Below are 27,643 nucleotides of genomic sequence, written 5' to 3'. Positions count from 1 at the left end.
GTGTCACTGAACAAAGAGACCTTGAAGTGCAGGTTCATAGTTCCTTGAAAGTGGAGTCAAGATAGGTAAGATAGTGAAGAAGGCTTTTAGTATACTTTCCTTTATTGGTTAGAGCATTGAATATAGGAGTTCAGAGGTTATGTTGCAGCTGTACAGGACATTGGTTAGGCCACTTTTGGATTATTGTGTGCAGTTCTGGTCTCCCTGCTATAGGAATGATATTGTGAAACTTGAAAGGGTTCAGAAAATATTTACAAGGATGTTGCCAGGGTTGGAGGGTTTAAGGTATATGGAGAGGCTGAATAGGCTGGGGCTGTTTTCCCTGGAGCATTGGAGGCTGCGGGATGATCTTATAGAGATTTATGAAATCATAAGGGGCATGGATAGGGTGATTAGCCAAGGTCTTTTCTCCAGAGTAGGGTTATCCAAAATGAGAGGGCATAGGTTGAGGGTGAGAGAGGAAGGATTTAAAAGGGACCTAAAGGGCAACATTTCCATGAAGAGGGTGGTGCATATATGGAAGGAGCTGCCAGAGGGAGTGGTGGAGGCTGGTACGACTGCAAAATTGAAAAGACATCTGGATGGGTATGTGAAGAGAAAGGGTTTAGATGGATATGGGCCAAATGCTGGCAAATTGGGACGAGATATATTTGGGATATCTAGTCGGCATGGACAGATTAGACCCAAAGGGTCTGCTCTGTGTTGTACATATCTGTGACTGTATCGAAAGGTAGGAAACTGAGTAGATTATTCAGGTTCATGAGTAATTCCATTCTTCATGGAATCACAGAATCATTACAGCACAGAAGATAAGAACAGGGAGCAGGAGTAAGCGATTGAGCCTGCTCTGCCATTTGATATGGTCATGGCTGATTTCATCTTGGCGTCAACTCCACTTTCCTGCCCATTCTCCATAACCCGTCAACCCATTCCTAATTAACAATCTATCTCCTCCTTAAATATACTCAATGCCCCAGCATCCATTGCTCTCTGGGGTAGTGAATTCCACAGTTTCACAACCATTTGAGAGAAGTACTTTTTCTTCATCTCCATTTCAAATCTGCTACTCTTTATCCTAAAACTATGACCTCTTGTTCTAGATTGCCCCACCAGAGGAAACATCCTTTCAACATCAACTTTGTCAACCCCCTTTAATACCTTACATACCACAATTAGATTTCTTATCATTCTTGTAAACTCCAGAGAGTTAGGCATAAACTGCACAATCGCTGTTCATAAAACAAACCCCTCAACTCTGAAATGAAAATGGTGAACTCCTCTGAACTGCCTCCAATATAATTACATCTCTCCTCAGGTAAGGGGAACAAAGTTCTACCCAATACTCCAGGTTGGATCTCAATGCTTTGTATAGTTGCACAACACCCCCCAACCTTTGCACTCTATTTCTTTAGCAATAAGTATCAAAAATCCTTTTGCTTTCTTTATTACCTGCTGTACCTGTGGATTAGCTTTTTGAGATTCATATATAAGGACACTTAGATTCCTCTGCATCGAATCACTCTGAAGTTTCTTTCCTTTGAGATAATAAGCTGCTTTTCTACTCTTCCAACCAAAATGGAGAATCTCACAATTATCCACGTTAAACTTCATATGCAATACTTTAACCCATTTCCTAAAGTATCCATATCTATTTGTAAATTGGGCCATTGAATACAGGGTGTCCGCACCAGCTCAATAAATGGGTTTTTTGATGAAGTGTCATTCTCATGTTTTCTCATATAACTTTGCACATTCCTTTTCAAATAATCATCCATTGTATATGGTAATGGTTCTGAATATGGGTTAATATTGGAGACTACATTAAGCTTCACTCAATCTGACTGGTGTACTGGATTGGATTGGGTTAAGGCACGACACCTTAGGATATCATGGAGTGAAGACCTATTTCCATATATCTCCCGTAGTCTTAGTAACAATATCTATTTGACTAATGTAACTTGTACCCAATTGCTTACGCGCAACAAACTACGTCATGTTTAGGGAAACAGTGTCAGCTGTTAACAGTCACTTGGTGACAGCAAACTACCCAATCACAATCTGATCACTGTTGCCATCCCACACCACATATCATGGTGATCATTGCTGCGGATTGGAGTTCGATTTACCTGTACCAGACAATAAGGTAAATAATGGTGAGAATTTCAGTGGATCAAGATTCGAGATTTCTTGGATGCATGAGCAGTATTAGATATTTACTGCTTTAAGAGCTACTCATAGGAAGCAAGAAAACAAAAGGTCTTTGGAGCTCCATAAGTAAAGGCAAAGAGAAGTCTTCAAATTAATTATTCAGAGCAGGTTGAGAAGTCTACAAGTTAAAAAGAAATACTTACAACTCACAGCAAATATTCTCACAGTAGTAAGCAGACAACATGGGGCATGGGAGAAAGTGAGGACTGCAAATACTGCAGACTCAGAATTGAAAAGTGTGGCATTGGAAAAGGCACAGTAGGTCAGGCAGCATCCGAGAAGAATGAGTCAATGTTTCGGGCATAAGCCTCTGCATGAGGCATGGTTACAGTTGGGATATCTAAATCCATATAAGTAATTTAAATCGTGGCTGCAACATAGTTAATGTTACCAAGTCAGAAGTAAGGCAACAAAGGATAATATAAATGCCTAAACAGGCAATGTCTAGCAGGAAAACAGGATAAGAAGCCACTGATAACAGTAGGTTATCCATAATTTAAATGATGATTTAGGCAGAAATAGATTATTAGGAACAAATGATCCAGGCTTTGTTTCAGACAGCTGTGGAAAAGGTTGAGGACTGTTTAGTCAGCTGTGAAAGGCCACAAAATCATCTTATTTCCTCTATGAGAAAGTGAAAAACCTCCAATTTGTTCACAGAGGTGGGAACCCTTAATTTGGACCACAAACTTGCAGGAAAACCCAAGTAAACAGTACTAAGACACCACATTGCTATGTTACAAAATGTAAAGTTTTAAAAGAAGGACATTAAAATAGTATTACCAGCAAAGAGATAAAGCAGCATGGGTATACTACACTACTGAAAGCCTTTGAAGAGAATAAAGGTAGCTGAATAAATAATCACATTAGGAAAGAACGGCAAGAAAAATAATGCTGACATTTTCGAGATGGACCAACTAGAACACATTTGAATATCTTGGAGAAAACAGTTCCAAAAATACACAGTTGCTTCCAAGCTACACACTAAATCACAAGCTAAACACAATAACACACTATTATTTTCCATAGAAAGAACAGTTTAAACCTCATAAGATCATAAAAGAAAGTGCAGATACCTTTGAAGTTCTAAGAGCATTGTACAGTTTAATCTGAGAGGAATTCAAATCCTGGAAGGAGACAAGATTTAGCAGAAAAGTTCAACAACTATGTATAATTCTTATGATCTCAACAGATTAGTGAAAACTGTGGCAATGGAATTTTAAGATCCAAATTCATTATAGACATATGGTTTTACTGGAATTATTAAAGAGTTTCTATTAAATTTATTCCAGTCCAAGGATGACTTACAGAAAGCATTCCCTTTTTGTTCCCTGCTCAGCCCCATTCTTACTTTTATCATCCCTTCACTACTGACATGTCCACATAAGATTTTTGGGATTTTCTTTTAGGTTAGCTAGCAGTCTCTTTTCATGTTCCTTCTTTGCTTTTCTTATTTGTTTCTGCACTACCTCTCTGAACAAGCTATTTGATGGGTCTTTCTCAAATGTATTTTTGTGATATTTGTCATAGAGTCGTAGAGATATACCACACGGAAAAAGACACTTCGGTCCACCTTGTCCATGCTGACCAGATATCCTGACCTAATCTAGTCCCATTTGTCATCACTTGGCCCATATCCCTCCAAACCCTTCCTATTCATATACCTATCCAGATGCCTTTTAAATGTTGCAATTGTACCAGCATCTGCCACTTCCTCTGGCAGCTCATTCCATACATGCAGCACCCTCTGCATGAAGAAGTTGCCCTTAGGTCCCTTTTATATCTTCCCTTCTCACCCTAAACCTATGCCCTCTAGTTCTGGACTCCCCCACTCCAAGGAAAAGAGCTTGCCTATTTATCGATTTCATAAACCTCTATAAGGTCACCCCTCAGCCTCCGATGCTCCAGGGAAAGCAGCCCCAGCCTGTTCAGCCTCTCCCTATAGTTCAAATCCTCCAATCCTGGCAACATCCTTGTAAATCTTCTCTGAACCCTTCTGTCATAAGCACCCTCTACCTTTTTTATTTACCTTTACTTCTGTTATCCAGGGAGCTGTGGATTTGTTTGCCCTACTTTGCCCTATTGATGGAAAATACATTGACTGTGCCCAAGATAACCTTTCTTTGAATGTAACCATTTATTTCCACTTTATGTAGCTAGACGAATTCTTGACAAAAATGTACTATGTAGAAGGAGGCCATTTGGCCCATTGTGTCTGCAATATCTGCAATAGCTTTTCAAATGCGCATCATGATCTCCTGCCAATCTCTTGCTTTTTCCCCATTGTCTACAAACTTATTTCTATTCAAATAATTATCTAATGCTCTTTTGAATTTTGCAAATAAACCTGAGTCCATATACTTTTGGGCAGTATATTTCATACCCTAATTACTCAGGGTGAAAAAATTATTTTTCTTACATAACATTTGCAAATCACTTTAAACCTATGCCCTCTATTGCTTGTCTCGTTTACAAGTTGGGGACAGTTTCTCTCTATCTAGCCCACTCAGGATTGTGAAAATCTCTATCAGATCTCCTCTTATGTTTCTTCTCTCAAAGGAGAACTGTCTCAGTTTTGTCAATCCAGTCTCATATTGAAGTTCATCATCCCTGTAAACTTTCCCGTAAATTAATTCTGCATTTCTTATGTATAATGTGGCCTGAATAATATCCAATGACCATTACTCTATATTTCCTACCACTCAGCCAATTCTTGTATGCACATTGCTACTGACTCTTGTATTCCATAACTAGTAACATTTTTCACAACTGTTGTGTGGCACTATCTCAAATGCCTACTGGAATTTCAGGTCCACCATATCAATATTGTTGTCCTCATCGAACTTTTCTGTTACCTCCTATAAGTTTCTCGAGCACAACTCCCACTTCATAAATCTATGCTACCTCTTCCTAATCAACCTGCTTTTTCTTGTGTGGCTCTAACTCAATCTTAAATAATTGTTGCTAGAAGCTTCCCCAGCACTGAAGTTAAACTGATTGGTTTGTAATTGCTGGGCTTATCCTACAACCTTTCTTGAACAAAGCTGTAATATTTGCAATTCTCCAGTCTCTTGGCACCTTCCCTGACTCTAAAACGACTGAAAGGTGATGGCTAGTGCCACTGCCCCTTTCCACTCTCACTTCCTTCAATATCTTTGGATGCATCTCATCTGATCCTAGTGCTTTTTTAACTTGAAGTACCAACTGCCTATCTAACACTACTTCCTGACCAATTTTGAACCCTTCTAGTGACAGTTTCCTCCTCTGTCACACTTCTACCACATTAAAATTGACACTCTCACAATTAATTATTCTTACTTTTGATTGTTCTTTCTCCTTTTCGATAACAGCCCTAAACCTTTCACTGCAATGCTCACTGTTGCTTGATCTAATTTGTCCACCTCATTTCCAAGAACCTAATCTACCAGTACTTCCTTTCTCATTGCACTGGAAACGTACTGCTGTAGAAAGTTCTCCTGAACACATTGTAGGAACTCCTGCCCCTCTCTGCCACCGCTACCAAAGTAGGTATAGAACAATAAATAAAGAGGGAAAGAAACATTTAGACACAGAAAGAGAGAAAGGCAAAGTGGAAAAATAAAATTTAATTTTGCTACTTTCAAATCTCCAAAATAATTAAAACCTGGACAAATGTGACTTCACACTTAACAACAGTGAATTTTCCATGCCAGAGAGGTTAATTTTCAATACTGAACACTTATCAGATGAGGAAAATAGTACTTCAACTGAAATACGCAAGGCTTAACCTTTTGTGGCAAGCTTAGTTTACAGTCGCCACCCAAATCTAACAGTTGCACATCAGTCAGCCTGTATATTTCTATACTGAGCTAGACAGTGTGATACTGTTCCTGTGAAGCTGCTCATCTCGCAGAGAAATGTTTATTTTAGCTGTGCATCTACCTTTATCTGAAGTTGTTATTTCACTTCAGAGTGAATGACGGTGAGTGTCATTCACCTCACTGTTGTTTTGCCTGCAAATTCTAAACCACTTCTTTATTTGTCCAGCGCAAATGCAACAAACAGGTTGTGATTCAAATTTTTCACACTTTGATCTCCTGCTAGATTTCAAATCAATAACTATTTACAGATTGTGGCAATAGATGACTCTCCTTTCCCACTCACGCTGGTCTTTAAACATAATATATTTGATGACTTCTCTGCTGTAGTAATTACTTTTATGTACTTTGAGTCATTCTGCATTGATGCACAGCAAAGAGCATCAAGAGTTCATGAATGCTTCTGGATTGCAGGCAAGCAATGTGAGAGCATTTTATTTTTATCGACAACATGAAGAGCCCCAGGTGTATTTCTTCTATTCATTTCATTCTTTAATAAAAAATGCATTGTGCTAGAATTTTTAACAGTACTTTTTCAATCAGTCCTACATCTAGGTATTACAGATAAGAGAGAATTCTGCCACAGTCAGTTCTTACACCAGTGCTGACAGAGGTGCAGGGTTGGAGTTTTGTCTTTACTGTCTGGATGGTAGATTCTACATAGGTCAAGTGCAGAGTCTAAAGTCAGGTGAACTCCATTGCAAATGTGCAATCCCTCAGCCTGGGCCAGCTGAGGAATGCTGAATGACCAGAAAGGTCTTGTTGAAGTTTCGGATCCATTTAGATTCAGTCTAACAAATTTGCCTTGCTAGACTTGGTGAGAACAAATGTTTCAACATGTTTTCTGAACTATAGCTGCCTTTCCTCTGTGCTGTCTCCAGGCAATTAATGGCCAGGAATTGAGATGAATTTGTATTTGTTGCTTCATATCATGTAAAAATATGTACACATTCTATCAAAATATCCTTTGATAGATCTTTTCTGTAATTATCAAGGGGAAGGCCATGGGAAGTAAAATATTTTTCTAATTCGTGTAACATGCACTCTCAAGGCAGGTATATTGTGGACTAAATACTCCCTATGCTCAGCCTCATCAATCACCACTTCAAGAGAACATTTTTTTTTTCAATTTCCTGCATTCATTTCAATTTGAATTGCTTGGGTGAGCTGAGTAAGATTGCTGTTGTTATGCCAATCCTACCGAATTGTGGATAGTTTTGTTTTGTGAGCTCAGAAGCTTCATTGCCTGTACCCATGACATGTTTGGTGACTGGGTGCATTGAATCAGGAGGTGGGTGACAGCCAGCACTTCCCACCTCTGCCCCGAATTGCTAATGGTGGGCGCATGGATTGGTCTTTCCACCTACCTCATACTGAGGCTCTCAAGTGAGCCTGGAGCTTCAGCCTACCACTGTTGGACATCAGCCCAGAGTCAAGCTGCAAGGCTCACTAAAATAACACCACAGAGGCCAGTATCCCATCACCAAGTCACCCTTTATTTACATGTAGAGTGTTCTTGACGCTGATCCAACTCCCTCAGAGCCAGCTCTCAGAGTGAACAGGATGTTTGACACTCCTGTTCTTATCAGTCAGCCAGAGCTCCCTGATTGGATCGGATAACAGCCCCAATCAGGGAACTCATACTCTGAGGTCCACCTGGCTGACTTCATTACAGTCACTACAGCCCTCTACCTCTCAGTCCACGGACATAGGCTGATCCTTTTTGTTTTGTAGTTCCTCCCAGAGCGTTTTAGCACCAGGTCAGGTTCCTCTAACTCTGCCTCTGATACGTCACTCTCGCTTAGCGGAGTCTTGTGTCTGGCATTGGCGTTCTTGATGCCATTTCACCACAACCCTGATCCAGAAAGATAAGATTTAACCTGGTCTTGAGTCTTCTCCCCATTAGCAACTCTGCTGGAGCTATCCCTGTTGTTGTGTGAGGGGTAGTCCTATAATCAAACAAAAACTGTGACCATTTGGTATCTCGTGAAACTGTAGGCTGTTTCTTTAAGCCTGCCTTCAACTGCTCTTTCTGGATGATGGATAATAGGGAGCTGTCCTGATATGATGATACCATTCAACTTTAGGAAATACTCAAATTGGTACAACCTATACTACCCATTCTGCAAACTGGACAGGTTTGATGATTCCTTCACTTTCCAGCTTGCTAATCTCAGCCTCTACGTTTGCCCGCAAAGCAAATGGCACTAGGCATCCCTTGCAGAATTGTGGACAACATGCAAGGTGGCCTTTGCTCCTTTGATAATCCTTGGACCTTCCTGAAAAATGTCTGGTATTTAATTAGGATTTCACTCAGGCAGCCATTTTCTAATCAAAAAATGTTCAGCCAATCCAGGTGAATTTAGGGCAGCACGGTGGCTCACTGGTTAGCACTGCTGCCTCACAGGACCAGGGTCCTAGGTTCAATTGCAGCCTCGGGCGACTGTCTTTGCGGAGTTTGCACATTCTCCCTGTGTCTGCGTGGGTTTCTCCCAGGTGCTCCAGTTTCCTCCCACAGTCCAAAGATGTGCAGGTCAGGCGAAGTGGCCATGCTAAATTGCCCACAGTGTTAGGTGAATTAGTCAGAGGGAGATGGGTCTCGGAGTGGATTGGTTGGGCTGAAGGGCCTGTTTCCACACTGTAGGCAATCTAATCTGTCTCAACCAATTTCACCCCATAAAGCTTGGGCTTTTAGTACAATCACTGACAACTGAACCAGCTGCTTCTCTAAGAGACTGGAACCAAAGTAATACCCTTAATCTGTAAAGGTTCCCTAGTATAGGTTCTCAGGGTTGTGCAAACTTCAGGATTGGAATCCAGAGGGAATTTTGTTAAAGACTGGTTCTGCAATCATTGAATCAGTGGCCGCACTGGTATTGATCCCCATTAGAACCCTGTGGCCATTTAACCAGATGTTTATTTTGATTAGTTCTGATTTGAATGGTACTAAACAATTTAACTGTTCCAAACACAATGTGGATGAGTTTTCCAGCACTCTCCTGGATACCGACCTATGAGTTCTCTTACTCCATTTAGGTCAAGTGGGACTCTTTTGCTGTCTCAAGTCTACATTTCCACATTAAGTACAATGGCTTGCTGGCCTGGATCCTGAAGAAAATTTTAATCCTTTGTCTGAGGCTTGGCTTTGTGTTGGGGTTTTGCTGTGGGCTGACCCAGAGTCCTTCTGTTCTGGATATGACCTGACTGCGGCTGTGCAATTGCCTTCATTTAAGTCGTCTTCCCCTCGCTCAGTCAGACTGGCGAATGTGTCCATTTTCATTGGAATATCTCATATTCTCCGCTTGCCATATTTTCCAATGATAAAGCCAGTGGTGGTGCCTGGTTGAAGTCCTGTTGGGCTTCAGCTAGTAGGCACTTTTGCATGGCTACATCATTAATCCACATACCAAACAGTCTCTCAGAATCTCATTAAGAATCAAATCAAAATCACATTCTTTTGCCAATCATTTTAACCTAGTATTAAAAAAGTCCCGATATGGATTCCTCAGTTCTTGAATTTCCGAGAGGAGAGCTTCTCAGTAATAGAGGAGGATAATATTCCTTAACTAAATCTGTCCACTCTTGAAAGATTTTAGTATTTGTTGCGTCAGGGAAAGTAATAACCGACAAAGCTGTAGGTCCTTAAGCTGTCAGGGGACAGCACTCATTGGTTTTCATCTGCTCCAATGTTATTTGCACAGAGAACACAACGTTCTCTTTCCACACACTGGGCCCTGTCTTCAACGGCAGGATTGAACAAGTTAAGCTTCCCAAATAACAGCAGTAAGCCAGAAAGGCTTACCCCAACTCAAAGATGACTGTTGTGACCGAATTTCTTCAGTGGTTGTACTTTTCTCTCATCGCCACTGGAATAACTCCACAGCGGCTGGTATCCCATCACCAAAACACCCTTCTTTTACTCATGGGAAGTGTAGATGGACGCAGATTCCTCAGAAACAGCTCTCAGAGTGAACAGAACTTATGACACTCCTGTTTATATCTGTCAGCCAGGGCTCTCTGATTGGACCAGATTAACAGCCCCAATCGGGGAACTCATATTCAGTGAGGTCCAATTGGCTGCCCTCACCAGGCAGTGAGCATGGCTAGCAAATCGATGTGAGGTTTCTTGCCGGTATATTGTCATTCAAAGACCCTCAGTGCCTGGTCAAGAGCCCCAGCATCAAGAAGTGAGAGGGTCAGCAACGAGACACCTCCCTCCTTCACTGCCAACTCCACCTATCTCCCTGTGATTCTGCAAACTCCAATGCCATCATTCCCCCATGGCTGAGATCCAGCAATGATATTAGACCTTGACTGATTGTCATGCCGATAACAGGCTCCATCTCCACAATAGTACTAATTGGATCGGATGCCTCTGCCAGTATAGCTGGAGGGCCAGGAGCCTTATACATGTTGAAGTCTGGGATCTCTACTGGATGGGGTTTGCAAGTGGGGTGTAGGGGAGATGACTTTGTATTTTGGGTGAAGAGGAGGGTAGATACAGGGAGGACCACCTAAGTTAGTGGGTGCCAGGAGGGATGGAAATAATGAAATACCCATTTCACTGACCAGCAACTCCCAGGGTTACAGCTACCAGACTCCACAATGGTTCAGGCTTGTCCTGCTGCCTGTTAAAATCAGAGCAATGACAGGACAAGGCCCTTCACTGAGCTTTAATTAAGCGGCCCAAACTAAACCTTCCCCAGTGCCCATAACATTGTGAGTGGAATGGGCCAGCTCGTTGCTGATGGTATGCTACTGTATTTATAAATGTAACCAACTTTCTTTTCCCTCCTATGATGAGCCTGTAAAATTCAGCCCGTAGTCTCTAGAAACAAGACCGGAGATCCCTAATCTCATTTACTCTGTTTTCAACTGCTGGACGAAGAAGGTGCACATCATCCCAGTCAGAATTCAATCCCCTCTGTGACAGAGCAAAGTCAATAGAAGTCTTTTTCCTTGGGTAGGGAAGTTCAAAACTAGAAGGCATAGGTTTAGGGTGAGGGGGAAACATTTAAAAGGGACCTGAGGGGTAACTCTTTCACGCATAGGATGGTGCATGTGTGGAACAAGCTGTCAGAGGAGGTGGTGAAAGCTGGTACAATTACAACATTTAAAAGGCATCTGGGTGGGTGTCTGAATCAGAATGAAATAGAAGCTTATGGGCAAAATGCTGGCAAATGGGACTAGGTCAGATGGGGAGGTCCGGTCAGCATGGACGAGTTAGACTGAAAGGTCTGATACTGTGCTGTGTGACTGTATAATTCTGTAACTCTATGACTGCTCCAACCCACCATGACCACCCTAACCATGTAAATATTGAAGTTTTCAACCAACATGGTGTTGCAAAATATTAATATTTCTTCTATTCTTTTCATATTCAGGGAGCTGGCTGCACTGCTCTGGTAGTGGCTGTGGTTGCTAGGAAGCTGGAACTTACCAAAGCAGAAAAACATGTGCATAATTTTATGATGGACACACAATTGTCTAAACGAGTGAGTATGTCTTCTTCAAATGAAAATAAAATTAGGACAGGGAGATGGTATTTTCTTTAATAGAATATTTCACGGATATTCAAGAAAGTATCTTAAATGGCGAAAAAATAAATTTGAAAGCATCATGTTTTAGGCTTCAATAGTGTTTTTATTTTGACAGTAACTACATTAGAATTTCACTAATACATTATGGAACCAATTTCTGTCATGCTACAAATCTTTGCTCAATTTAAATGGAATATGGGTAGTCTGGCAGGCAAGGACAAATATTCGAGGAAGATGATGATGTGCCATGTGTCAGAAATTCTTTTTGTGGAGATGAAAAATAAATTCTCGTCCATTTGAAGCAAAGCTATGTTTTACAGCATTTACTATTTGGTACATATTTATCTGTAGCTGAGGATCTTTTAAAATTCCAGGCAATAAATTTAAAATAGCAGGATTGCATCTTTAGAATTGCAGTGTAAAATTATGCTTAAAAAGTGCTGAAGAGAATATTATCTTGATGCTAGACTGCAATAATTTTTGCCTTCCATATTTTTTACTTGCTATTGCTCTGCACAATTGATTGTTGTACTCACAATTCAAACAGCAGCTGCCCTGAACTTCCTCCACTGACCACCTCACCATCATTAGCCATCACCTCAACACCTCCCATGATCCCCTATAAGCCTTTCAATCCCGTGCTTCCATCAAAATTTCTGCCCATTCGGCCCCAACTTCTGGGCCTCAAATCTGCCCACCAGTAACACCTCTATCATGCCGTCCTCATCCTAGAATCAGGACACTCCCAATCCTCACCTGCTCCTGTGACCTCTTCTCAAAAATTGTATTGCTCACCAGAAGCCAAGCCTGTCTGTCCTGGGAGGGGAATCTGTCATTAATGCTATATGTGCGCTGAGGAGTTAAACCACCACATCATGAGGGAACCCAAGCTCTCGATTCCCCATGAGCTACCAATGGATCAGAAAATTCCTTCTTCCTCTTAATGTTGGATCTCGTCGTAAACCATAGATTCAAATGCTGTTTGAACTAAAGTAATATTTGTTTAAAGAATGTTTGACCACTTTCCTTTCTAGCCTTGTTCTGTATTTTAAATTCATGTTGTGTCAAATTGGCTTGAAAATTGACAATAAGTTGTTTTTGCACAGGTAAAAAATGCAGCTGCCAATGTTCTCAGGGAAACGTGGTTAATATATAAAAACACAAAATTAGTTAAAAAGATAGACCATGCAAAAGTGAGGAAACATCAACGCAAATTCTTACAAGCCATCCATCAGTGAGTACGGCTCCTAATTTTGTTAAGTTTTTGGCTAGTAGAACAGCAGGATAAAATTCCTATTATAATTAACTTTAGTAACAATGAAGCAAGAGTATTAAATGGCCTTAAATCACATTATACTTCTGTCAAGGTTTTGGAAATATTGACAATTTTTAATGTCACCAATCTTTAGAATGTGTGTTCTTTTTAAAATAGGTTTTATCATCAGATAATTGTTACTGACATGTTTGAGTTCTAAAAATCTAATTGATGTGCTAGGGCTACCTCCTGTATTTTTAGTTTTTGATATTTCTTCATATGTGGACATTTGATAATTCAGAATTTAATGTTGGGGTAATTCTCTGATTGTACACTCCCAGTGGGGAGCCATGCCAATGATGAACACAAGTCAGAACTGGGTATCATAGCTTTGACTTCAGCTGTGTTTTTCCCCACAACCCCAACAAGATCTACACCTACAGTATTAAGAAAAAAGTCTCAAAATCTTTCTATCCAGTCCCTTTTTGTGCAACACTGTAGTAACTAATACTGTTCAATATTCCTGCTAGCTTGTCAAAAAAAATTATACTCTGTTTTTTAGTTTATTGTGTTGGGTTGATTTATTTCAGTCTGCCGGTTTGACTCTTCGAATTACATGGTAACATTTTGGCAGAGTTTCTAAAGATAACACAAAATTATAACTTTTGGTCATTTTACTACTGTACCAATCACAGTAAAATGTTAATCTTACTATTAGAACTGTGATCCAAATGTAAAAACTTCTTTATTTCATCATATTACTATAGAGGGGAATTGTGTGATGAAACATAATTGTTTCACTAAAACCTTTTTCTTCGAAGGGTTAAATTAAATGAAAGGTGTTTGTTTGTATCCCAGTCTGTTCCAATATGAAACTACTGTGTTAAATTGATATTATTTTATGCTTTGTTTTCTGGTGTGTCTTATTTTACATTTACTTTCTTTTTGTTTGTCTTTTTTATTTCTACAAAATGAAACTAGAGCTCGAAAGTAAGTTGTGTATGTTGCATTCCAAAGACTTTTCAAATCTATATGCATGCGTGAAAGAGGTTTTATCATTGTGAATCCAATGGTTTCGCCACTCCCATGGCAACCTGATCAGAAATCATGATCTAATCTGTGATAAGTGAAATTCAGTTGGAATGAAGAAGCAGTAAAATGGCTATAATAAAAAGCTGAAAGAAATACAGCTTTGTGCTAATACTATTGCTGTTTCATTTATTTTGCTCTTGTAGCTAAAAATATTGCCTGTGAAAAATATTTTGTACAAAATAAATAAACTTGCAAAAAGATAAAATAATATGTTAGCATTATTGAATAAATTACACTAACAGCTACAAAACAATGAATCATCATTTAATAATGTTTGTTAGCATTATCTGATACAATTTGAATTATTGCATTCAAAAAGACCTGGATTTTCCTGTGAAACAACTGATTTAAAATTTTTAAACGAAAAATAACAACAGTGTTAAAAGCATCGAGTTTAGAAAATTTGAGGAGTTTCCTTTTGTGACTTGCAGAAAGAATAAACTAGATACCAAATAATTTTCTTTTTGCAATAGGGACTTTGCTGAATTCTTGCACAATAGGTGCATATTTCCATATTCAAGTATAAATTCTCATAAGAATTAATGAACAGTTCCAATCTTCTGACAACACATCTGTTCTACTTACTCCATTCAAAACTGAATATTTTGCAAAGAATTTCATTTGGCTATTCTTTTATATTATTGTCCTTGATCTTCAAAATGACGTTGTACCAGAACTTTTGCATTGTCATGTCATGTTAAAGAATAATCTAAAATAGAATTTAAAACAAAATTTAGCAATGCTTGTCAAAAAGGCAAGAAAAGGCAGTTTTTGGGGTCATGTGACTGGTCACTGCTAAGAGCAGCTGCATGTTCCAAGTTCAATGGGTAACATGCTGTTGTACAATAATTTGATACTCGAAAGGGTCAAATTTCTTCTGGTTTCTATGTGAGGTATTATCTGAGCGTGAAAAACTTGGGAATATGTCTGGAGACCTACAAATCATGTTCATTTTCACTTCCAGGATTTGAATCTGGAAAATTATGCACTTGGTAATAAGGCAGGACCGAGTTCTTTGTGAATCTGGGCAATTGTACACTGGGTAATAAGGCAGGACTGAGGTCTCTGTGCCTCCCATCATATCTTTCTGGCTCTTTACTCAACAGAAACCCAAATATGATGGCATTCTCAAAGACCTGTGCTTTGTGATGACAATAAACAATGAAAGCATTTCCGTAGTGTAAGAAATTGTGTTGCTCTGAAAGAATGAATAATGCTGCTATTGTAGTGAGCTAGCCAGTTCTCTTGTTGTATCTTTCCAAAGTCATCTATTAGTTATCTATGTGCCCCCAAGTTGTCTCACATCCAATTTCTACTCTGTCTTATGACACGCTATTCCCAGAACAGCTCACCACTCAGTGGATGTCAACCTTTTCAAGACTTTGGTCACGTGTTTTAATTGGTCAAACTCACCAAAAGATCAGTAATGTGACTTTTGTTTCTTCAGGTATATGAAAACAAAGGTGTGATAATTACATAAGGCTGCCTCCTTACCCATCCATAAAGCAGCCTTGCACACCATTCATGCACCTCCATGTCAAACTGTTTCTGATGGAGACAAAACTCAAATAGAACAATACAGTACATGAGGAAAATTCTGAGGGAGGAATCTCTTTGTGGTCTGAGTGATGTGGGCAGTGGTGAGATGTATGGTGGAACTGGGTGTCAAACACCCCAAAGCCCATTTCAACACTGAGAACCATTCATACCACCTTTTATGTTTTCCACAAGAGAAGTGGTGAGATTCTCAGTCAGCACCACTGAGATGTCAATTAACAGCCCAACTCACCTTAATAATTCTCCTATTTTACCAAAGTCGCCAAACAAATTCAACCGCCAGAAAAGCTCGATAACGAAACCAAAGCCAGCAACTAGTGGCTTCACCTTGCCACATTAGAAATTGACATCAACATCTCAGGGCATTCTCCATGGGCACAAGCCACAAGCACCCTTTATCCACGACATGTCCCAGCCTCTAACAGCCCTCATGGCACATCTCTAATTACTTAGAGTTTCAGAGATATACATGCTGACCAAATATCCAGAATAAATCTCGTCATTTGGCCCACACCCTCTAAACCGTTCCTATTCATGTACCTATCCAGATGCCCTTTAAATGTAATTGTACTAGTCTCCATCACTTGCTATGGCAGCTTATTATATACAAGCACCACTCTCTGTGTGAAAAAGTTGCCCCTTAGGTCCCTTTTAAATCTTTCATATCTCACCTTAAACCTATGCCCTCTAGTTTTGGACTCCCCCACCTGAGGGAAGAGATCTTGTCTACTTACCCTGTCCACGCCGTTCATGATTTTATAAACCACTACAAGGTATCTTCTCAGCCTCCAATGCTTCAGGGAAAACAGCTCCAGCCTATTCAGCTCTTCCCATAGCTCAAATCCTCCAACTCTGGCAACATCCTTGTAAATCTTTTCTGACCCTTTTCATGTTTCACAACATCCTTCCTATAGCAGGGAGACCAGAATTGAATGCAGTATTCCAAAAGTGGCCTAACCCACATCCTGTACAGCTGCAACTTCCCAACTCCTGTACTCAATGCACTAACTAGTAAAGGCAAACATACCCAATGTTCTTCATTATCCTATCTACCTCAATTCCACTTTCAAGGAACTATGAACCTGCATTCCAAGGTCTTTTTGTTCAGCAACATTCCCTAGGACTTTGCCATTAAGTGTACACGTCCTGTCCTGATTTGCCTTTCCAAAATGCAGCACCTCATAGTATCTAAATTAAACTCCATCTGATACTCCTCAGCCCATTGGCCATCTGATTTAGATCTGAGGTAATCTTCCTTGCTGTCTACAATACCTCCAACTTTGGTGTCATCTACAAACTTACTAACCATACCTCCTAGGTTGACATCCAAATCATTTATATAAATTATGAAAAGCAATGGACTCAGCACCAATCCTTGTAGCACACCACTGGTCACAGGCCTCCAACCTGAAAAGCAACCTCTACCACCCTCTGTCTTCTACCTTTGAGAAAGTTATTTATCTAAATAGATAGTTCCCTCCCTCTAACCTTGCTAACCAGCCTCCCATAAGGAACCTTGTTGAACACCTTACTGAAGGCCATTTAAATCACAACAACTGCTTGTCCTCATCAATCCTCTTTGTTACACCTTCAAAAATCTCAATCAAGTTCGTCAGACATGATTTCCCACGCACAAAGCCATGTTGACCATCCCTAATTAATCTTTGCCTTTCCAAGTACATGTTGATCCTATCCCTCATGATTCCCTCCAACAACTTGCCCACCAACATTGTCAGGCTCACCTGTCTGTAGTTCCGTGACTTTTCCTTACCACTTTTCCTAAATAGTGACACCATATAAGCCAACCTCCAGTCTTCCGGTACCTCACCTGTGGCTATCAAATATATAAATATCTCAGCAGGGGGCCCAACATTCACTTCCGAATTGCAGGACTCTTGCACCTCAACACTGCACCTTGGACTGTAGCAGCAACTATCATTGTAATCCAGCAGCATGCACTCTGATGCACAAACACCCAGCTCAAGGATTGGACCAGGCTGCAACTCTGGGCTGTTTGTACTCACTCACACTGAGCCTATCCTGGATTCTCACAGCCTCCCTACCTTGCTTGGCATGTCTTTTGTACATTATCCTGTCAACCAGAGATACCAGGCTCATATTAGCACAAACACAAAGCTTGTTATCACTGTCAGCAGGCCTCAGTCAAATCTGGGGGTGGATAGCTTTCACTGAGGGGGTCCCAGCACTGAGTGAAGGGCAGCCACTGATATCTGTCCAGATGCTGCTCAGCGCAGGCAGACTCCTTTCCTCATAAGAAGTAAGAATCTGAATGAGGGGTACACATCATTGATTGCCTTGACTTTTTTGTCCTGCTTTAGACTGTTTTTTCCCTGAAATGAGACAGACCGGTATTAAGGCAGATAAAAGTGCATGTGGTACACCTGCAGTGTTTGGTGGGCAGTTGTCTTGAGTGAGTGAGTGAGTAAGCAGTATCAAGGGCATGCAGGATTAGTGATGTCAGGGGTTGAGGTGTGTGACAGCAAGTGGGGAAGGTGTGGCAGGCAGTAGCGAGAGTGGTAGAGCATGAGCCTCAGTGGGAGGTGGGTACCGAAACAGAAATAGAGTGAGTGTGAGGTATTGGAAAGAAGATGATGATACTTACCCTGGCAGAGTGGAGAAGGTCATTGAAGTTCTTCCTACAGTGCTGGACATTCCTGCAGATAGCTGAGACCAAGTGGCTGTGGTCTGGTGTCATGACCTCCATGGCTAGTCCTGGGAAAGAGGAAGTCTTCTCTCTGCACCATTCCATCGAGCTGGACCTCCTTGTATATGCCTGCAACGTGTGGCACTGATTTCGCCCTATTTGTTATTTCTGGGACATATGTCAGGAACCATGCAGGGCAACGCTTATCCAGGTGTACAATGATATTTTAAAGATGGAGTTGTTGGCAGGGATGCTGGTGAATTCTGGGATACCACTGAGTGATGAGTTGTGTTGGGAATAGTGAGTGGTAAAATGGGTTGGAAATCAGATGTGAGAGACAACATAGGGAGGGTAGTAAGTAATTAAGAGGTGATTTTGGTAATACAGTGAGAAAACTCATGGTACCACATGGTAACAAATCCTCCAGAAAACTGGATGCAACTCAGATTTAGGTTAAAAAAGTAAGATTCAGTACAAATCATCCCACATTTTGGCTAAGTCTCAGTTTCTCTCCACGAGGTCTATTGAATTGTCTTGCATGGTTGTCCCAAACAAGTCCTATCACCGTATTCTTGTGGCATCCATCCAATCTAATGTTAGCCCAGTTCTCCAAATGGCCATAGCCTGAAGTACTTGCCACTGTCGCAATATCCTGGGACCCCCCTTGTGCCGGCTTTTTAAAAAAGCCATTGTGCACCCAGTTAAATATTGTCAGTCCAGATCTACCTGGACAGTTAAAGATCATAAGACCATTATCTTAAGACAAAGGAGCAGAAGCAGGCCATTCAGCCCATTGAGTCTGCTGCACCATTCAATAAAGTCATAGCTAATTTGATAATCCTCTTTCCTGCTTTTTCTTATCACCCTTGACACCCTTACTGAAGACACATCGCTCTTGCCTCAGCCTTGAATATACTGAATGACCCAGCTTCTGTAGTCTTCTTTGGTAAAGAATTCCACACATTCACTACCCTCTGGTTGAAGAAATTCCTCCTCATCTCTGTCTTAAATGTGTGACCCCTCATTCTGAGATTATGCCCTCTGGTCATTGAGTCGCCTTCAAGAGAAATCAACCTTTCTGCATCCATACTGTCAAGTTTCCAAAGAACCTCGTATATTTCAATAAGGTCTGTCATTCTTCTAAATTTCAATGAGTACAGGCCCCAACCTACTCAACCTCTCCTCATAAGACTGTCCATATCCAGTTAAAAATCACACAACACCAGTTATAGCCCACCAAGTGTGTTTGGAAGTGCTAGCTGGTACAGAGGACCCTCAATTATCTGAACGACATGGGAAAGGAGAACTTTGGATAATCGAACTTTTGGTTAATCAAATGCCAGATAACACAGTTTAGCCAAGCATCCAGGATCTTGTGATCTTGCCGGATAATCCGAAATTTGGATAATCAAATGCCAGATATTTGAGGTTCGTCTGTACTTCCAAATAAACCTGTTGGACTATAACTGGTGTTGTGTGATTTTTAACTTTGTCCACCCCAGTCCTCCACATCATGTCCATATCCAGATCAGCCTAATGAAATGTCTCGACTTCCCCCAACACCAGTCTACCTTTGTTTAGATAAAGGGTCCAAAACTTCATAGTCTTGCAGTAGTGTTCTAATTAGTGACTTGCAGAATTATAGCAAAACGTTACTATTTTTGTATTTTGAAATATAGTCCAACGTTCCATTTGCCTTTCCTATTACCCACTGAACGTAGATGCTAGCCTTTTGTGATTCATTAACAAACACCCCCAGTTCCTTGGTTCTTTAGCTTTTTGTAGTCTTTATTTCAATAATGTTCATCTCCTCTATTCATCCCCTGCCAAAGTGCGTAACCTTACATTTTCCCACATTATATTCCATCTGCTAAGTTTATACTTACTTGTTTAAATGTCTATACTCCTCTGCAGACTCTTTATGCCATCCTCATCGTTTGCCTTCCCATTTATTTTTGTATTGTCCTCCAGCTTAGCTGTAGTACACTTTCCTCATCCAAGTCATTAATATACATGGTAACTAATTCTCACCCAAGCACTGATCCCTATGGCACTCCTCTAGTTAGAGGTTGCCATCCTGAAATTGCCTCCCTTATCCCAAAAGATTCTGGGGCATTTTCTAGGAACCCTGTCAGCTGGTCCATCCTGCATGGCATGTGGGTAGGACCATTAGCCACAGTGGTTGGTGCTGTCTGGGGGCTAGCAACAAGAGCTACAGTGACTTCATGGAGACACTTCCAGGAAAAAGCCAGTGACTGATTATAGCGAGAAGTACATTTGAATTATGCAAATATACATGAAGTTGTTGTAATGTCATCCTTCTGCTTGCAAAGTCCTGTGCACTGAGATTTAATGCTGGCAACATAATAACAGGCCTCATGGTTCATAGTTCAGTCCTTACTCTGTAAAACCACCTTTACTCATATATTTAGGCTTTTGACACAAAAGTAGGCGCACATGCACTTATGAGCAATGGCAGTATCATTTGATCTATCTACCAGTATGTGAGAGTTGTGTACTGCCCCCAATCCTACTTTGTCTTTGCTTTGTCTTGGGCCTTTCTAGTGATTGGTGGCTGAGGATATGTCACCATGGAGTACAGAAAGTGTATTGCCCTTAGGAAACATGTAGGGTTATTGTATGATGGCAATAAGTACAACCATAATTGGTCTGGCATAAATTGTAGAGCTTAGGGAGCTGCTACAAATATCTCTTGTTGAAAGCTAGAAGACAACTACCTCTCTCTACACATGAGTAGATGAACGTTAACCCACCAAAACCATTACCTTTGATAACAGTCATAAAAATTATGATCTAATTCTGTATGGATTTCATTAAATGTTCTTAATGGCTCCCCATTACTATTGACCAGCTACTGGGATGCCATTTATGGGAAATGAGCACAGTGGCGGGAACATGTCACAAAGCCAATGCAATATGGGTTGATTGTATTTGTATCATCCCTTCACATCCAAACCTGCCTACTTGGGGCTTGTATTGTTCAGTCGATTCAGTCCATATGGTCTTGATGCACCAATCAAGTGTCCAAAGACTGACTCATCAATCAGTTTAGAGAAATAAGTGTTTTGGTTCATTCTTTCCTTGGAATTCTAGTTTTTCAGTTATCTATTCATTTCACCAATGCTCATACTCCAGCATTGTTGGTATTTGTAAAGTTGGCCCCTTACATCTGAAGCTTTTGCTGCTTTTGGAGATGATAAATTTTACGTCATGAACTATAACAGTTTTTAAACAAAAATTCCAGCTTATTTCTGAATGTGACAAGGATTGATGTATAAATCAAGAGATGCCTGTAACTTTCTTGGGTGCTGTGGCATCTCGTGAAATGTAGAAATTGGTGAAGAGAGAATGTTTATTTGATAATGATTTTCTGTCAGGACCCGAGAATCATCCAACTGATTTTAATTTATTGGTTTCAGTGAACTTCTGAGAACATGTGTACTACAGACTGAAACTTTGTATAAAAACGGTTAAACATTTCATTGTCCTGATCAATTCGTATGTAGATTATTGGGGCTCCCACACAACAATACCTTCATTGAATCAGTTGTTGCTAATTTGCTGGAATGAGTACTGATCTCTCAGGATATTTCAATGAGGCTGGATAGCAATGAGTCTTTTTCTGCTTAGAACTTTGTATGTCATGATAATTTCAACTGTTGTCAGCTGTGAATGAAGTAGGGTTGTCTGTTTGGGAGGCGGAATTTTTGTTTGCATCTCAACCCTGAAATATGAAATTATAGACCACTTTTTATCCTGTCTGAATACTGAGGACATTTTGGGTCAAGGTTCATTTTTGGATTGGGAACTTAGTCTCCAATTTCAAAGTTGTTTATGGTGGTTTTTATTGGCACCTCTTGGGCTTTGAGAAATGCACGTTCCCCAGTGAAGCAGGGCCTAAGTGATGAAGTCATAGTCTGATGGTTTTATTTGGACATGCACAGAATTTTAGAGGTAAGAAAGCCTCATACCCAATAGCTTTGTGACCTGAAGATGAACCCTTAAGTTTCAATAAAATAAATTACATTTCCTTCTGGTCAAAGAGGAGCCGGAGCATTGTCCCTGGTCCAAAAAAGATGCCTAGGATTCTTCTCTATTCCAGGTGACCCTGGTTGTTATTGCTGTCCCACCCTTTCTTACAATGCTGAAGATCATTTCCCTGGCCTTTGGTTGCAATCTGCCATTGGTGATTTATTACACCAACCATTACTGTCAACCTGGGATAGCAAATGCCAGTATGGCTGCTGAAACAGAGAGTGAGTCTTATGGGTTAATCTGTTTACGAAATCTACTATTCCTTGTTTATAATTAGTATTTAACTTAAATTTATCGTTTGAAATTTTAACCGTCTTCCTGGCTTGAGATGGTTTAAACAAGCTCACTCTTGGGAGTTCCATAATTTTAACCCAGTGACACTTCAGGAATGGCAATATGTTTCCAAGGTAGGATAGTGAGTGGCTTGAAGAGGAACTTGCAGTTGATGGACCCTTGTCCTTATAGAATTGGTGGGTTTAAAAGATACTAAAGAGTGAATTTCAGCAATTTAGAAATGATAGGATGTGACATGTAATATCTTGAAGGGATTTGTGTTAGTGCATCAACTGTTTGCTGTATTCATTAACAACTTATATGATGGAATAGAATGTCATTGCGTCTAAATTCAATGGCATTCCAAACATAGGCAGTATTGAAAACAATGTAGATGGAAGCATAAAATTACAAAGAGATATTGGTCAATGAAATGAATGGAAAAAATGTTTGCAAATGGATTTCAGTATTGGCGAATATGAGGTTATCCACTTTGGTCTCAAAAAGGTTAGACGAGGGTGCTTTTCAACAGTGAAAACCTAGAAATAGTTTGGTTTCAACTAGACTTTGGAACCAAGTACAGCTATATAAAAAAAACCCAAAAGGTCTGTTGGAATTAATTTTTATTCACTCAGGTGTGTGAACATCACACTCGGGGCCAACATTATTGCCCATTCAGACTTGCCCTTACAAAGGTGGAAGTGAGTTGTCTTTTTAAACAACTGCAATCTACTTGGTATAGGTAGACCCACAGTGCCACGAGGAAGGAAGGTCCAGCATTCTGATACAGAAAAGAATGGTGAAAAATTTCAAAGTTATGTTGTTGAGTGACTTTGAGGTGAACTTGGCCCTTATAACTAGAGATATTGAGCACAAAGAAGTAGAAGTCATGCTTCATCTATACAAAGCTCTGGTAAAGCCACAACTAGAGTTGTGCAAGAGTGGAGTAAAGAGTTAGCAGCATGAGTCCAAAAGATGATGTTGCAATGATGATGTGAGATCACATGACTAAAAGAGAGTCTTAAGATGGAGGAAATATTTTGAGCTTGTGTCAATTAATGACTGTGCAAGTAGATAGTCAATAAATGAAATGTTCTTGTTAAAATGTGCATAGACTACTATAGAATGTTTTGGGATGTGGAACACCCAACCAGAAGAGAAAACAAGGTGTAGCACTGAAATCTAAGGTTAGTGAAGAAGAAGCCAAAAGCAGCAAGTATTGAAGGAAACATTCTAAAGGTAGAAATCAACAGAAATATTTCAGTCGCAGATCAAAAGGAAATAATTTTCAACTCACCAGAAAGTAATCATGCAAGCTGGGGAGCAGGACCTGAGTTCAAAACAGCAGCAATGCTTGATAGCCTAATTGTACCATCATTGGGGCTGTTAATCCAGAGACCCAAGTACCCAGGTTGAAATCCTACTATGGTAAATGATGGACTTTAAATTCAGTAGAAACAAAATCTGGAACTAAAGAGTCTAATGATATCCATAAAGCCATTGTTGATTGTTGGGAAAGTCAATTCTATATGTGATGCCACACCCACAGCAACGTGGTTGACTCTTAACTACCCTCTGAACAATAAATGCTCATCTCAGCCAGTTACACCCACATCCCATGAATAATTTTAAAAAAAAAGTCAGGGTCCATGGAACCATGGAATTATCACTACCATTTCAGAGCTCTTTCTGATTGCCAGTGGTTAACTGCAAGACCAGTCGGGGATGTTTGTCCAGGTATCAACCAGTTTTAGGGTTGAACTAAAACATTAGCACAATCAAGTGAGTACACTGCTCGATGTAATCGGGGCCATCACTGATGATGTATCGACCAGACAAGGGGGGATCCTAACACATAGGCGTAGAAGCAGGCCATTCAGCCCATTGGCTAATCTGATAATCTTCAACTCCATTTTCCTGTGTTTTCCCCATAACCCTTGATTCTCTCGCTGCTTAAAATCTCTCTCTACCTCAGCCTTGAATACATTTAACGATCCAACCTCTACAGGCCTCTGTGGTAGTGAATTCCACCAATTCACTACAATCTGAGAGAAAAGAATCCTTTTTTCTGACTCAAATGACTAACCCCTTATTCTGAGATTGCGCCCTCTGGTCCAAGACTCTCCCAGAAAGGGAAACAGCATCCTTGTGTCTACTCTGTCAAGTCCCCTAAGAAGCTTACATTTTTCAATAAGAACACCTCGCACTATTCTAAACTTCAATGAGTACAGACCCCACTTACTCAACCTCTCCTCATAAGAAAATCCCTCTAAATCTGGAACCAATCCAGTGATCCTTCTCTGAATTATTTCCCAATGCCAGATTATCTCTCTGTAGTTAAAGGAACCAAAACTGTTCACAGTGTGGTTTGACAAGTGCCTTCTATGGTTTTAGCAAGACATCCTATTATTATACTCCATTTCCTTTAACTAAAGGCCGACAATCAATGTGCGTTCCTATAATTTCTGAACTTGATGCTAGTTTTTTATAATTCATGCATGAGGACCCCAAATTCATCTGTGCTGAGCTTTCTGTAGTCTTCTTTCATTTAAATATTGACTTCATCTGTACTTTCTGCCAAAGTCCATAAGCTCACATTTTCCTCACATTACAATCCATATGGCAAAATTTTTGCTCAGTAGCTTAACCTGTCATTATTCCTATATTTGTCATTAGTTGCCTTCCAGCCTATTCTTGTGTGATAGTTGTAGTATATTCACTTTCCTCATCCTAGTCATTAATATATATTGCAAATAAGTAATGGGTAACAGTCATCTGATCCCTGTGGTACTCCATTAGTTATAGGTTGCCATCCTGAAAATGCCCCCCTTAACCAAACACTCATCATCTATTAGTTAGCCAATTCTTTTTCAATGCTAATGTACACCCACAAAATGGATCTTCTTCATATGATGAATCTCTAAAGTCTTCAATACATATTTTAATGTCCAAAATGCCAGATTATTGAACAGGCTAAGTTTAACAAATGAAGGCAGAGACGAAGGGGAATCCATCAATTCCTTTATCAATAATCTTTATAGCTTATCTGTAAATTGGTATGGTTGCCTAAAAGATAAACTGACATAAGACTGCATTGTTGTCATGGTGATAGATGTGGCATTGACTGTTTTTTTTTGCAATAAGGGGATTTAATGCTTGCGAAAGCAATATAGTTTGCAAGATAACCTGAGATCCATTGGATAATTGGGGAACAATTCATGGAGAGTCCAATGCTGTGTAAAAGTAGCCAGGTGGGTTTTGTGCAGTTTGTAGGCCGGTAAGTAGAAAATGTGCTGAATCAAAAGCTCAACAAAAAGAGTAAAAGTAACTAACCACCCTTTGAAACGCTTTTAATTTAGTGGGAACATGACATGTAAGCACAATGACTGGTCAGTGGGGAATCAATGCACAATGCAATAAACCTGATCATTTAAAACATCTACTACCATTCTAAAACTGGAAGTATGAGGAATTACACTGACAGCCAATTTAGGATTCTTAGTTGAGGGTTCGCAGTATGGGGCAATCTGTGTACAAAGGAGCCTCAATTATCCGAACTTCCGATTATCTGAACAAGACACTCCCTGCCTGTGTCGTTCCTCTGTATTGAAAGCTATATCTATTAATATACTGCACCCTATTCTTTGCAAACAGAAAGAACATGTACATGCACAGTGCCTGTTTCAACTCCATAAAATAGGTGGTGGTCATTTGCCCGTACGTTTTGCTGAGCAATGCCTTAACCAGTTGGAGTCAACCTGCCTGGTTTAAAATTTAAACAATGCCTGGCTGCTAAATGTCAATCATAGAACATAGAATAATACAGCACAGTACAGACCCTTCAGCCCTTGATGTGGTGCCGACCTTTTATCCTATTCTAAGATCAAACTAACCTACATACCCTTCATTGTGTTATTTTCCATGTACCTATCCAAGAGTCACTTAAATGCCCCTAATGTATCTGACTTTACTACCACTGCTGGCAGAGGAACCCACACACCCACCACTCTCTGTGTAAAGAACCTACCCCTGATATCTCCCCTAAAGCTTCCTTCAATCACCTTAAAATAATGCCCCAGGGAAAAAGTCTCTGGCTATCCACTCTATCTATGCCTCTCATCATCTTTTACACCTCTATCAAATCACCTCTCATTCTTCTTTGCTCCAGTGAGAAAAGCCCTAGCTCTCTCAACCTCCAGACATGCCCTCCAGTCCAGGCAGCACCTTGGTAAATATCCTCTGCACCCTCTCTAAAACTTCCACATCCTATAATGAGGCAACCAGAACTGAACACAATATTCCAAGTGTGATCTAACCAGGGCTCTATAGAGCTGCAGCATAACATCCATATTAATGGTAATGCCTCTACCAACTAGAGTCAATCAACACCCTCCTCTCATGTAGTGTGAATGTTAGTTTTCACCTTCAATTTATATTCTTGAATACTGTCATGATGAGTACAAAATGAAAAAGTTCAACAAAATGTGTTTTGTTTCGCTATAAACAAATTTTGAGATTTTATAATGCAAATCACAAGAATAAAGGTTGATTCTTAGAAAATGGAGGTGATCAGAGCAATTCCACAATATAAGAACATAGCAGAACATCGATGATCTCTCGGACTGGTTAACCAAGTAACAAACTTCATATCATGTATTAATACAAAGGAAATTGCAAAGATGATCTCTTGCATTCAATGCTTTCAACCATGTATTTGATGAGATTATGACTCAATCATGGAGAATGTACAAGGGAATATCAAACAATGGCAGATGCCTTATCCAGAATAATGTCTGATGAGGTTGCGAAACAAGATCTTCGAGTGTTTACCAGCATCAGAGAGAAAAAAAGAGAAATGAGAACTCAAAGCAGAGATGAAGAATGTCTCCGATTTAGAGAAAATTGCCAGGATGGATGGACAGTGTATATTCCCAACAATTCTGAATTGAGACAATATTTTGAGCAATGAAAACATCTCATAATTATGGATGTTTATGTAGTCTTTAACAAAAAGCATTAACAGTGCATAAAACAATCTGAGTTGATATTCTCCAATAAGATAATCTCAGAATAATTAAATGTCATTCAAGTGACTAGGGATTACTTGTTTGATTGAGGAAATGATATTTAACTGTCAAAT

At 40.0% G+C, this 27,643-nt stretch overlaps 1 protein-coding gene across 3 annotated transcripts in view; it reads left to right on the top strand.

The window, feature by feature from the left end:
* The window catches only part of LOC122560288 (small conductance calcium-activated potassium channel protein 2-like), a 159,352-nt gene that overhangs the window by 102,752 nt on the left and 28,957 nt on the right, over nt 1-27,643 (top strand). For all 3 annotated transcript variants that reach the window (XM_043710851.2, XM_087998588.1, XM_043710870.2), the window contains exons 5-6: nt 11,450-11,560; nt 12,712-12,839. In XM_043710851.2, the coding sequence (XP_043566786.2) occupies nt 11,450-11,560; nt 12,712-12,839 (239 nt within the window). The remainder of the gene's footprint in view (nt 1-11,449; nt 11,561-12,711; nt 12,840-27,643) is intronic.

This window comes from Chiloscyllium plagiosum, unplaced genomic scaffold, assembly GCF_037043375.1.
Source record: "Chiloscyllium plagiosum isolate Xiang-an unplaced genomic scaffold, Cpla_swu_hap1 HiC_scaffold_2, whole genome shotgun sequence".
NCBI lineage: Eukaryota > Metazoa > Chordata > Chondrichthyes > Orectolobiformes > Hemiscylliidae > Chiloscyllium > Chiloscyllium plagiosum.
The sequence above is the reverse complement of the archived record's forward strand: the minus strand, read 5'-3'. Positions and strand labels throughout refer to the sequence as shown.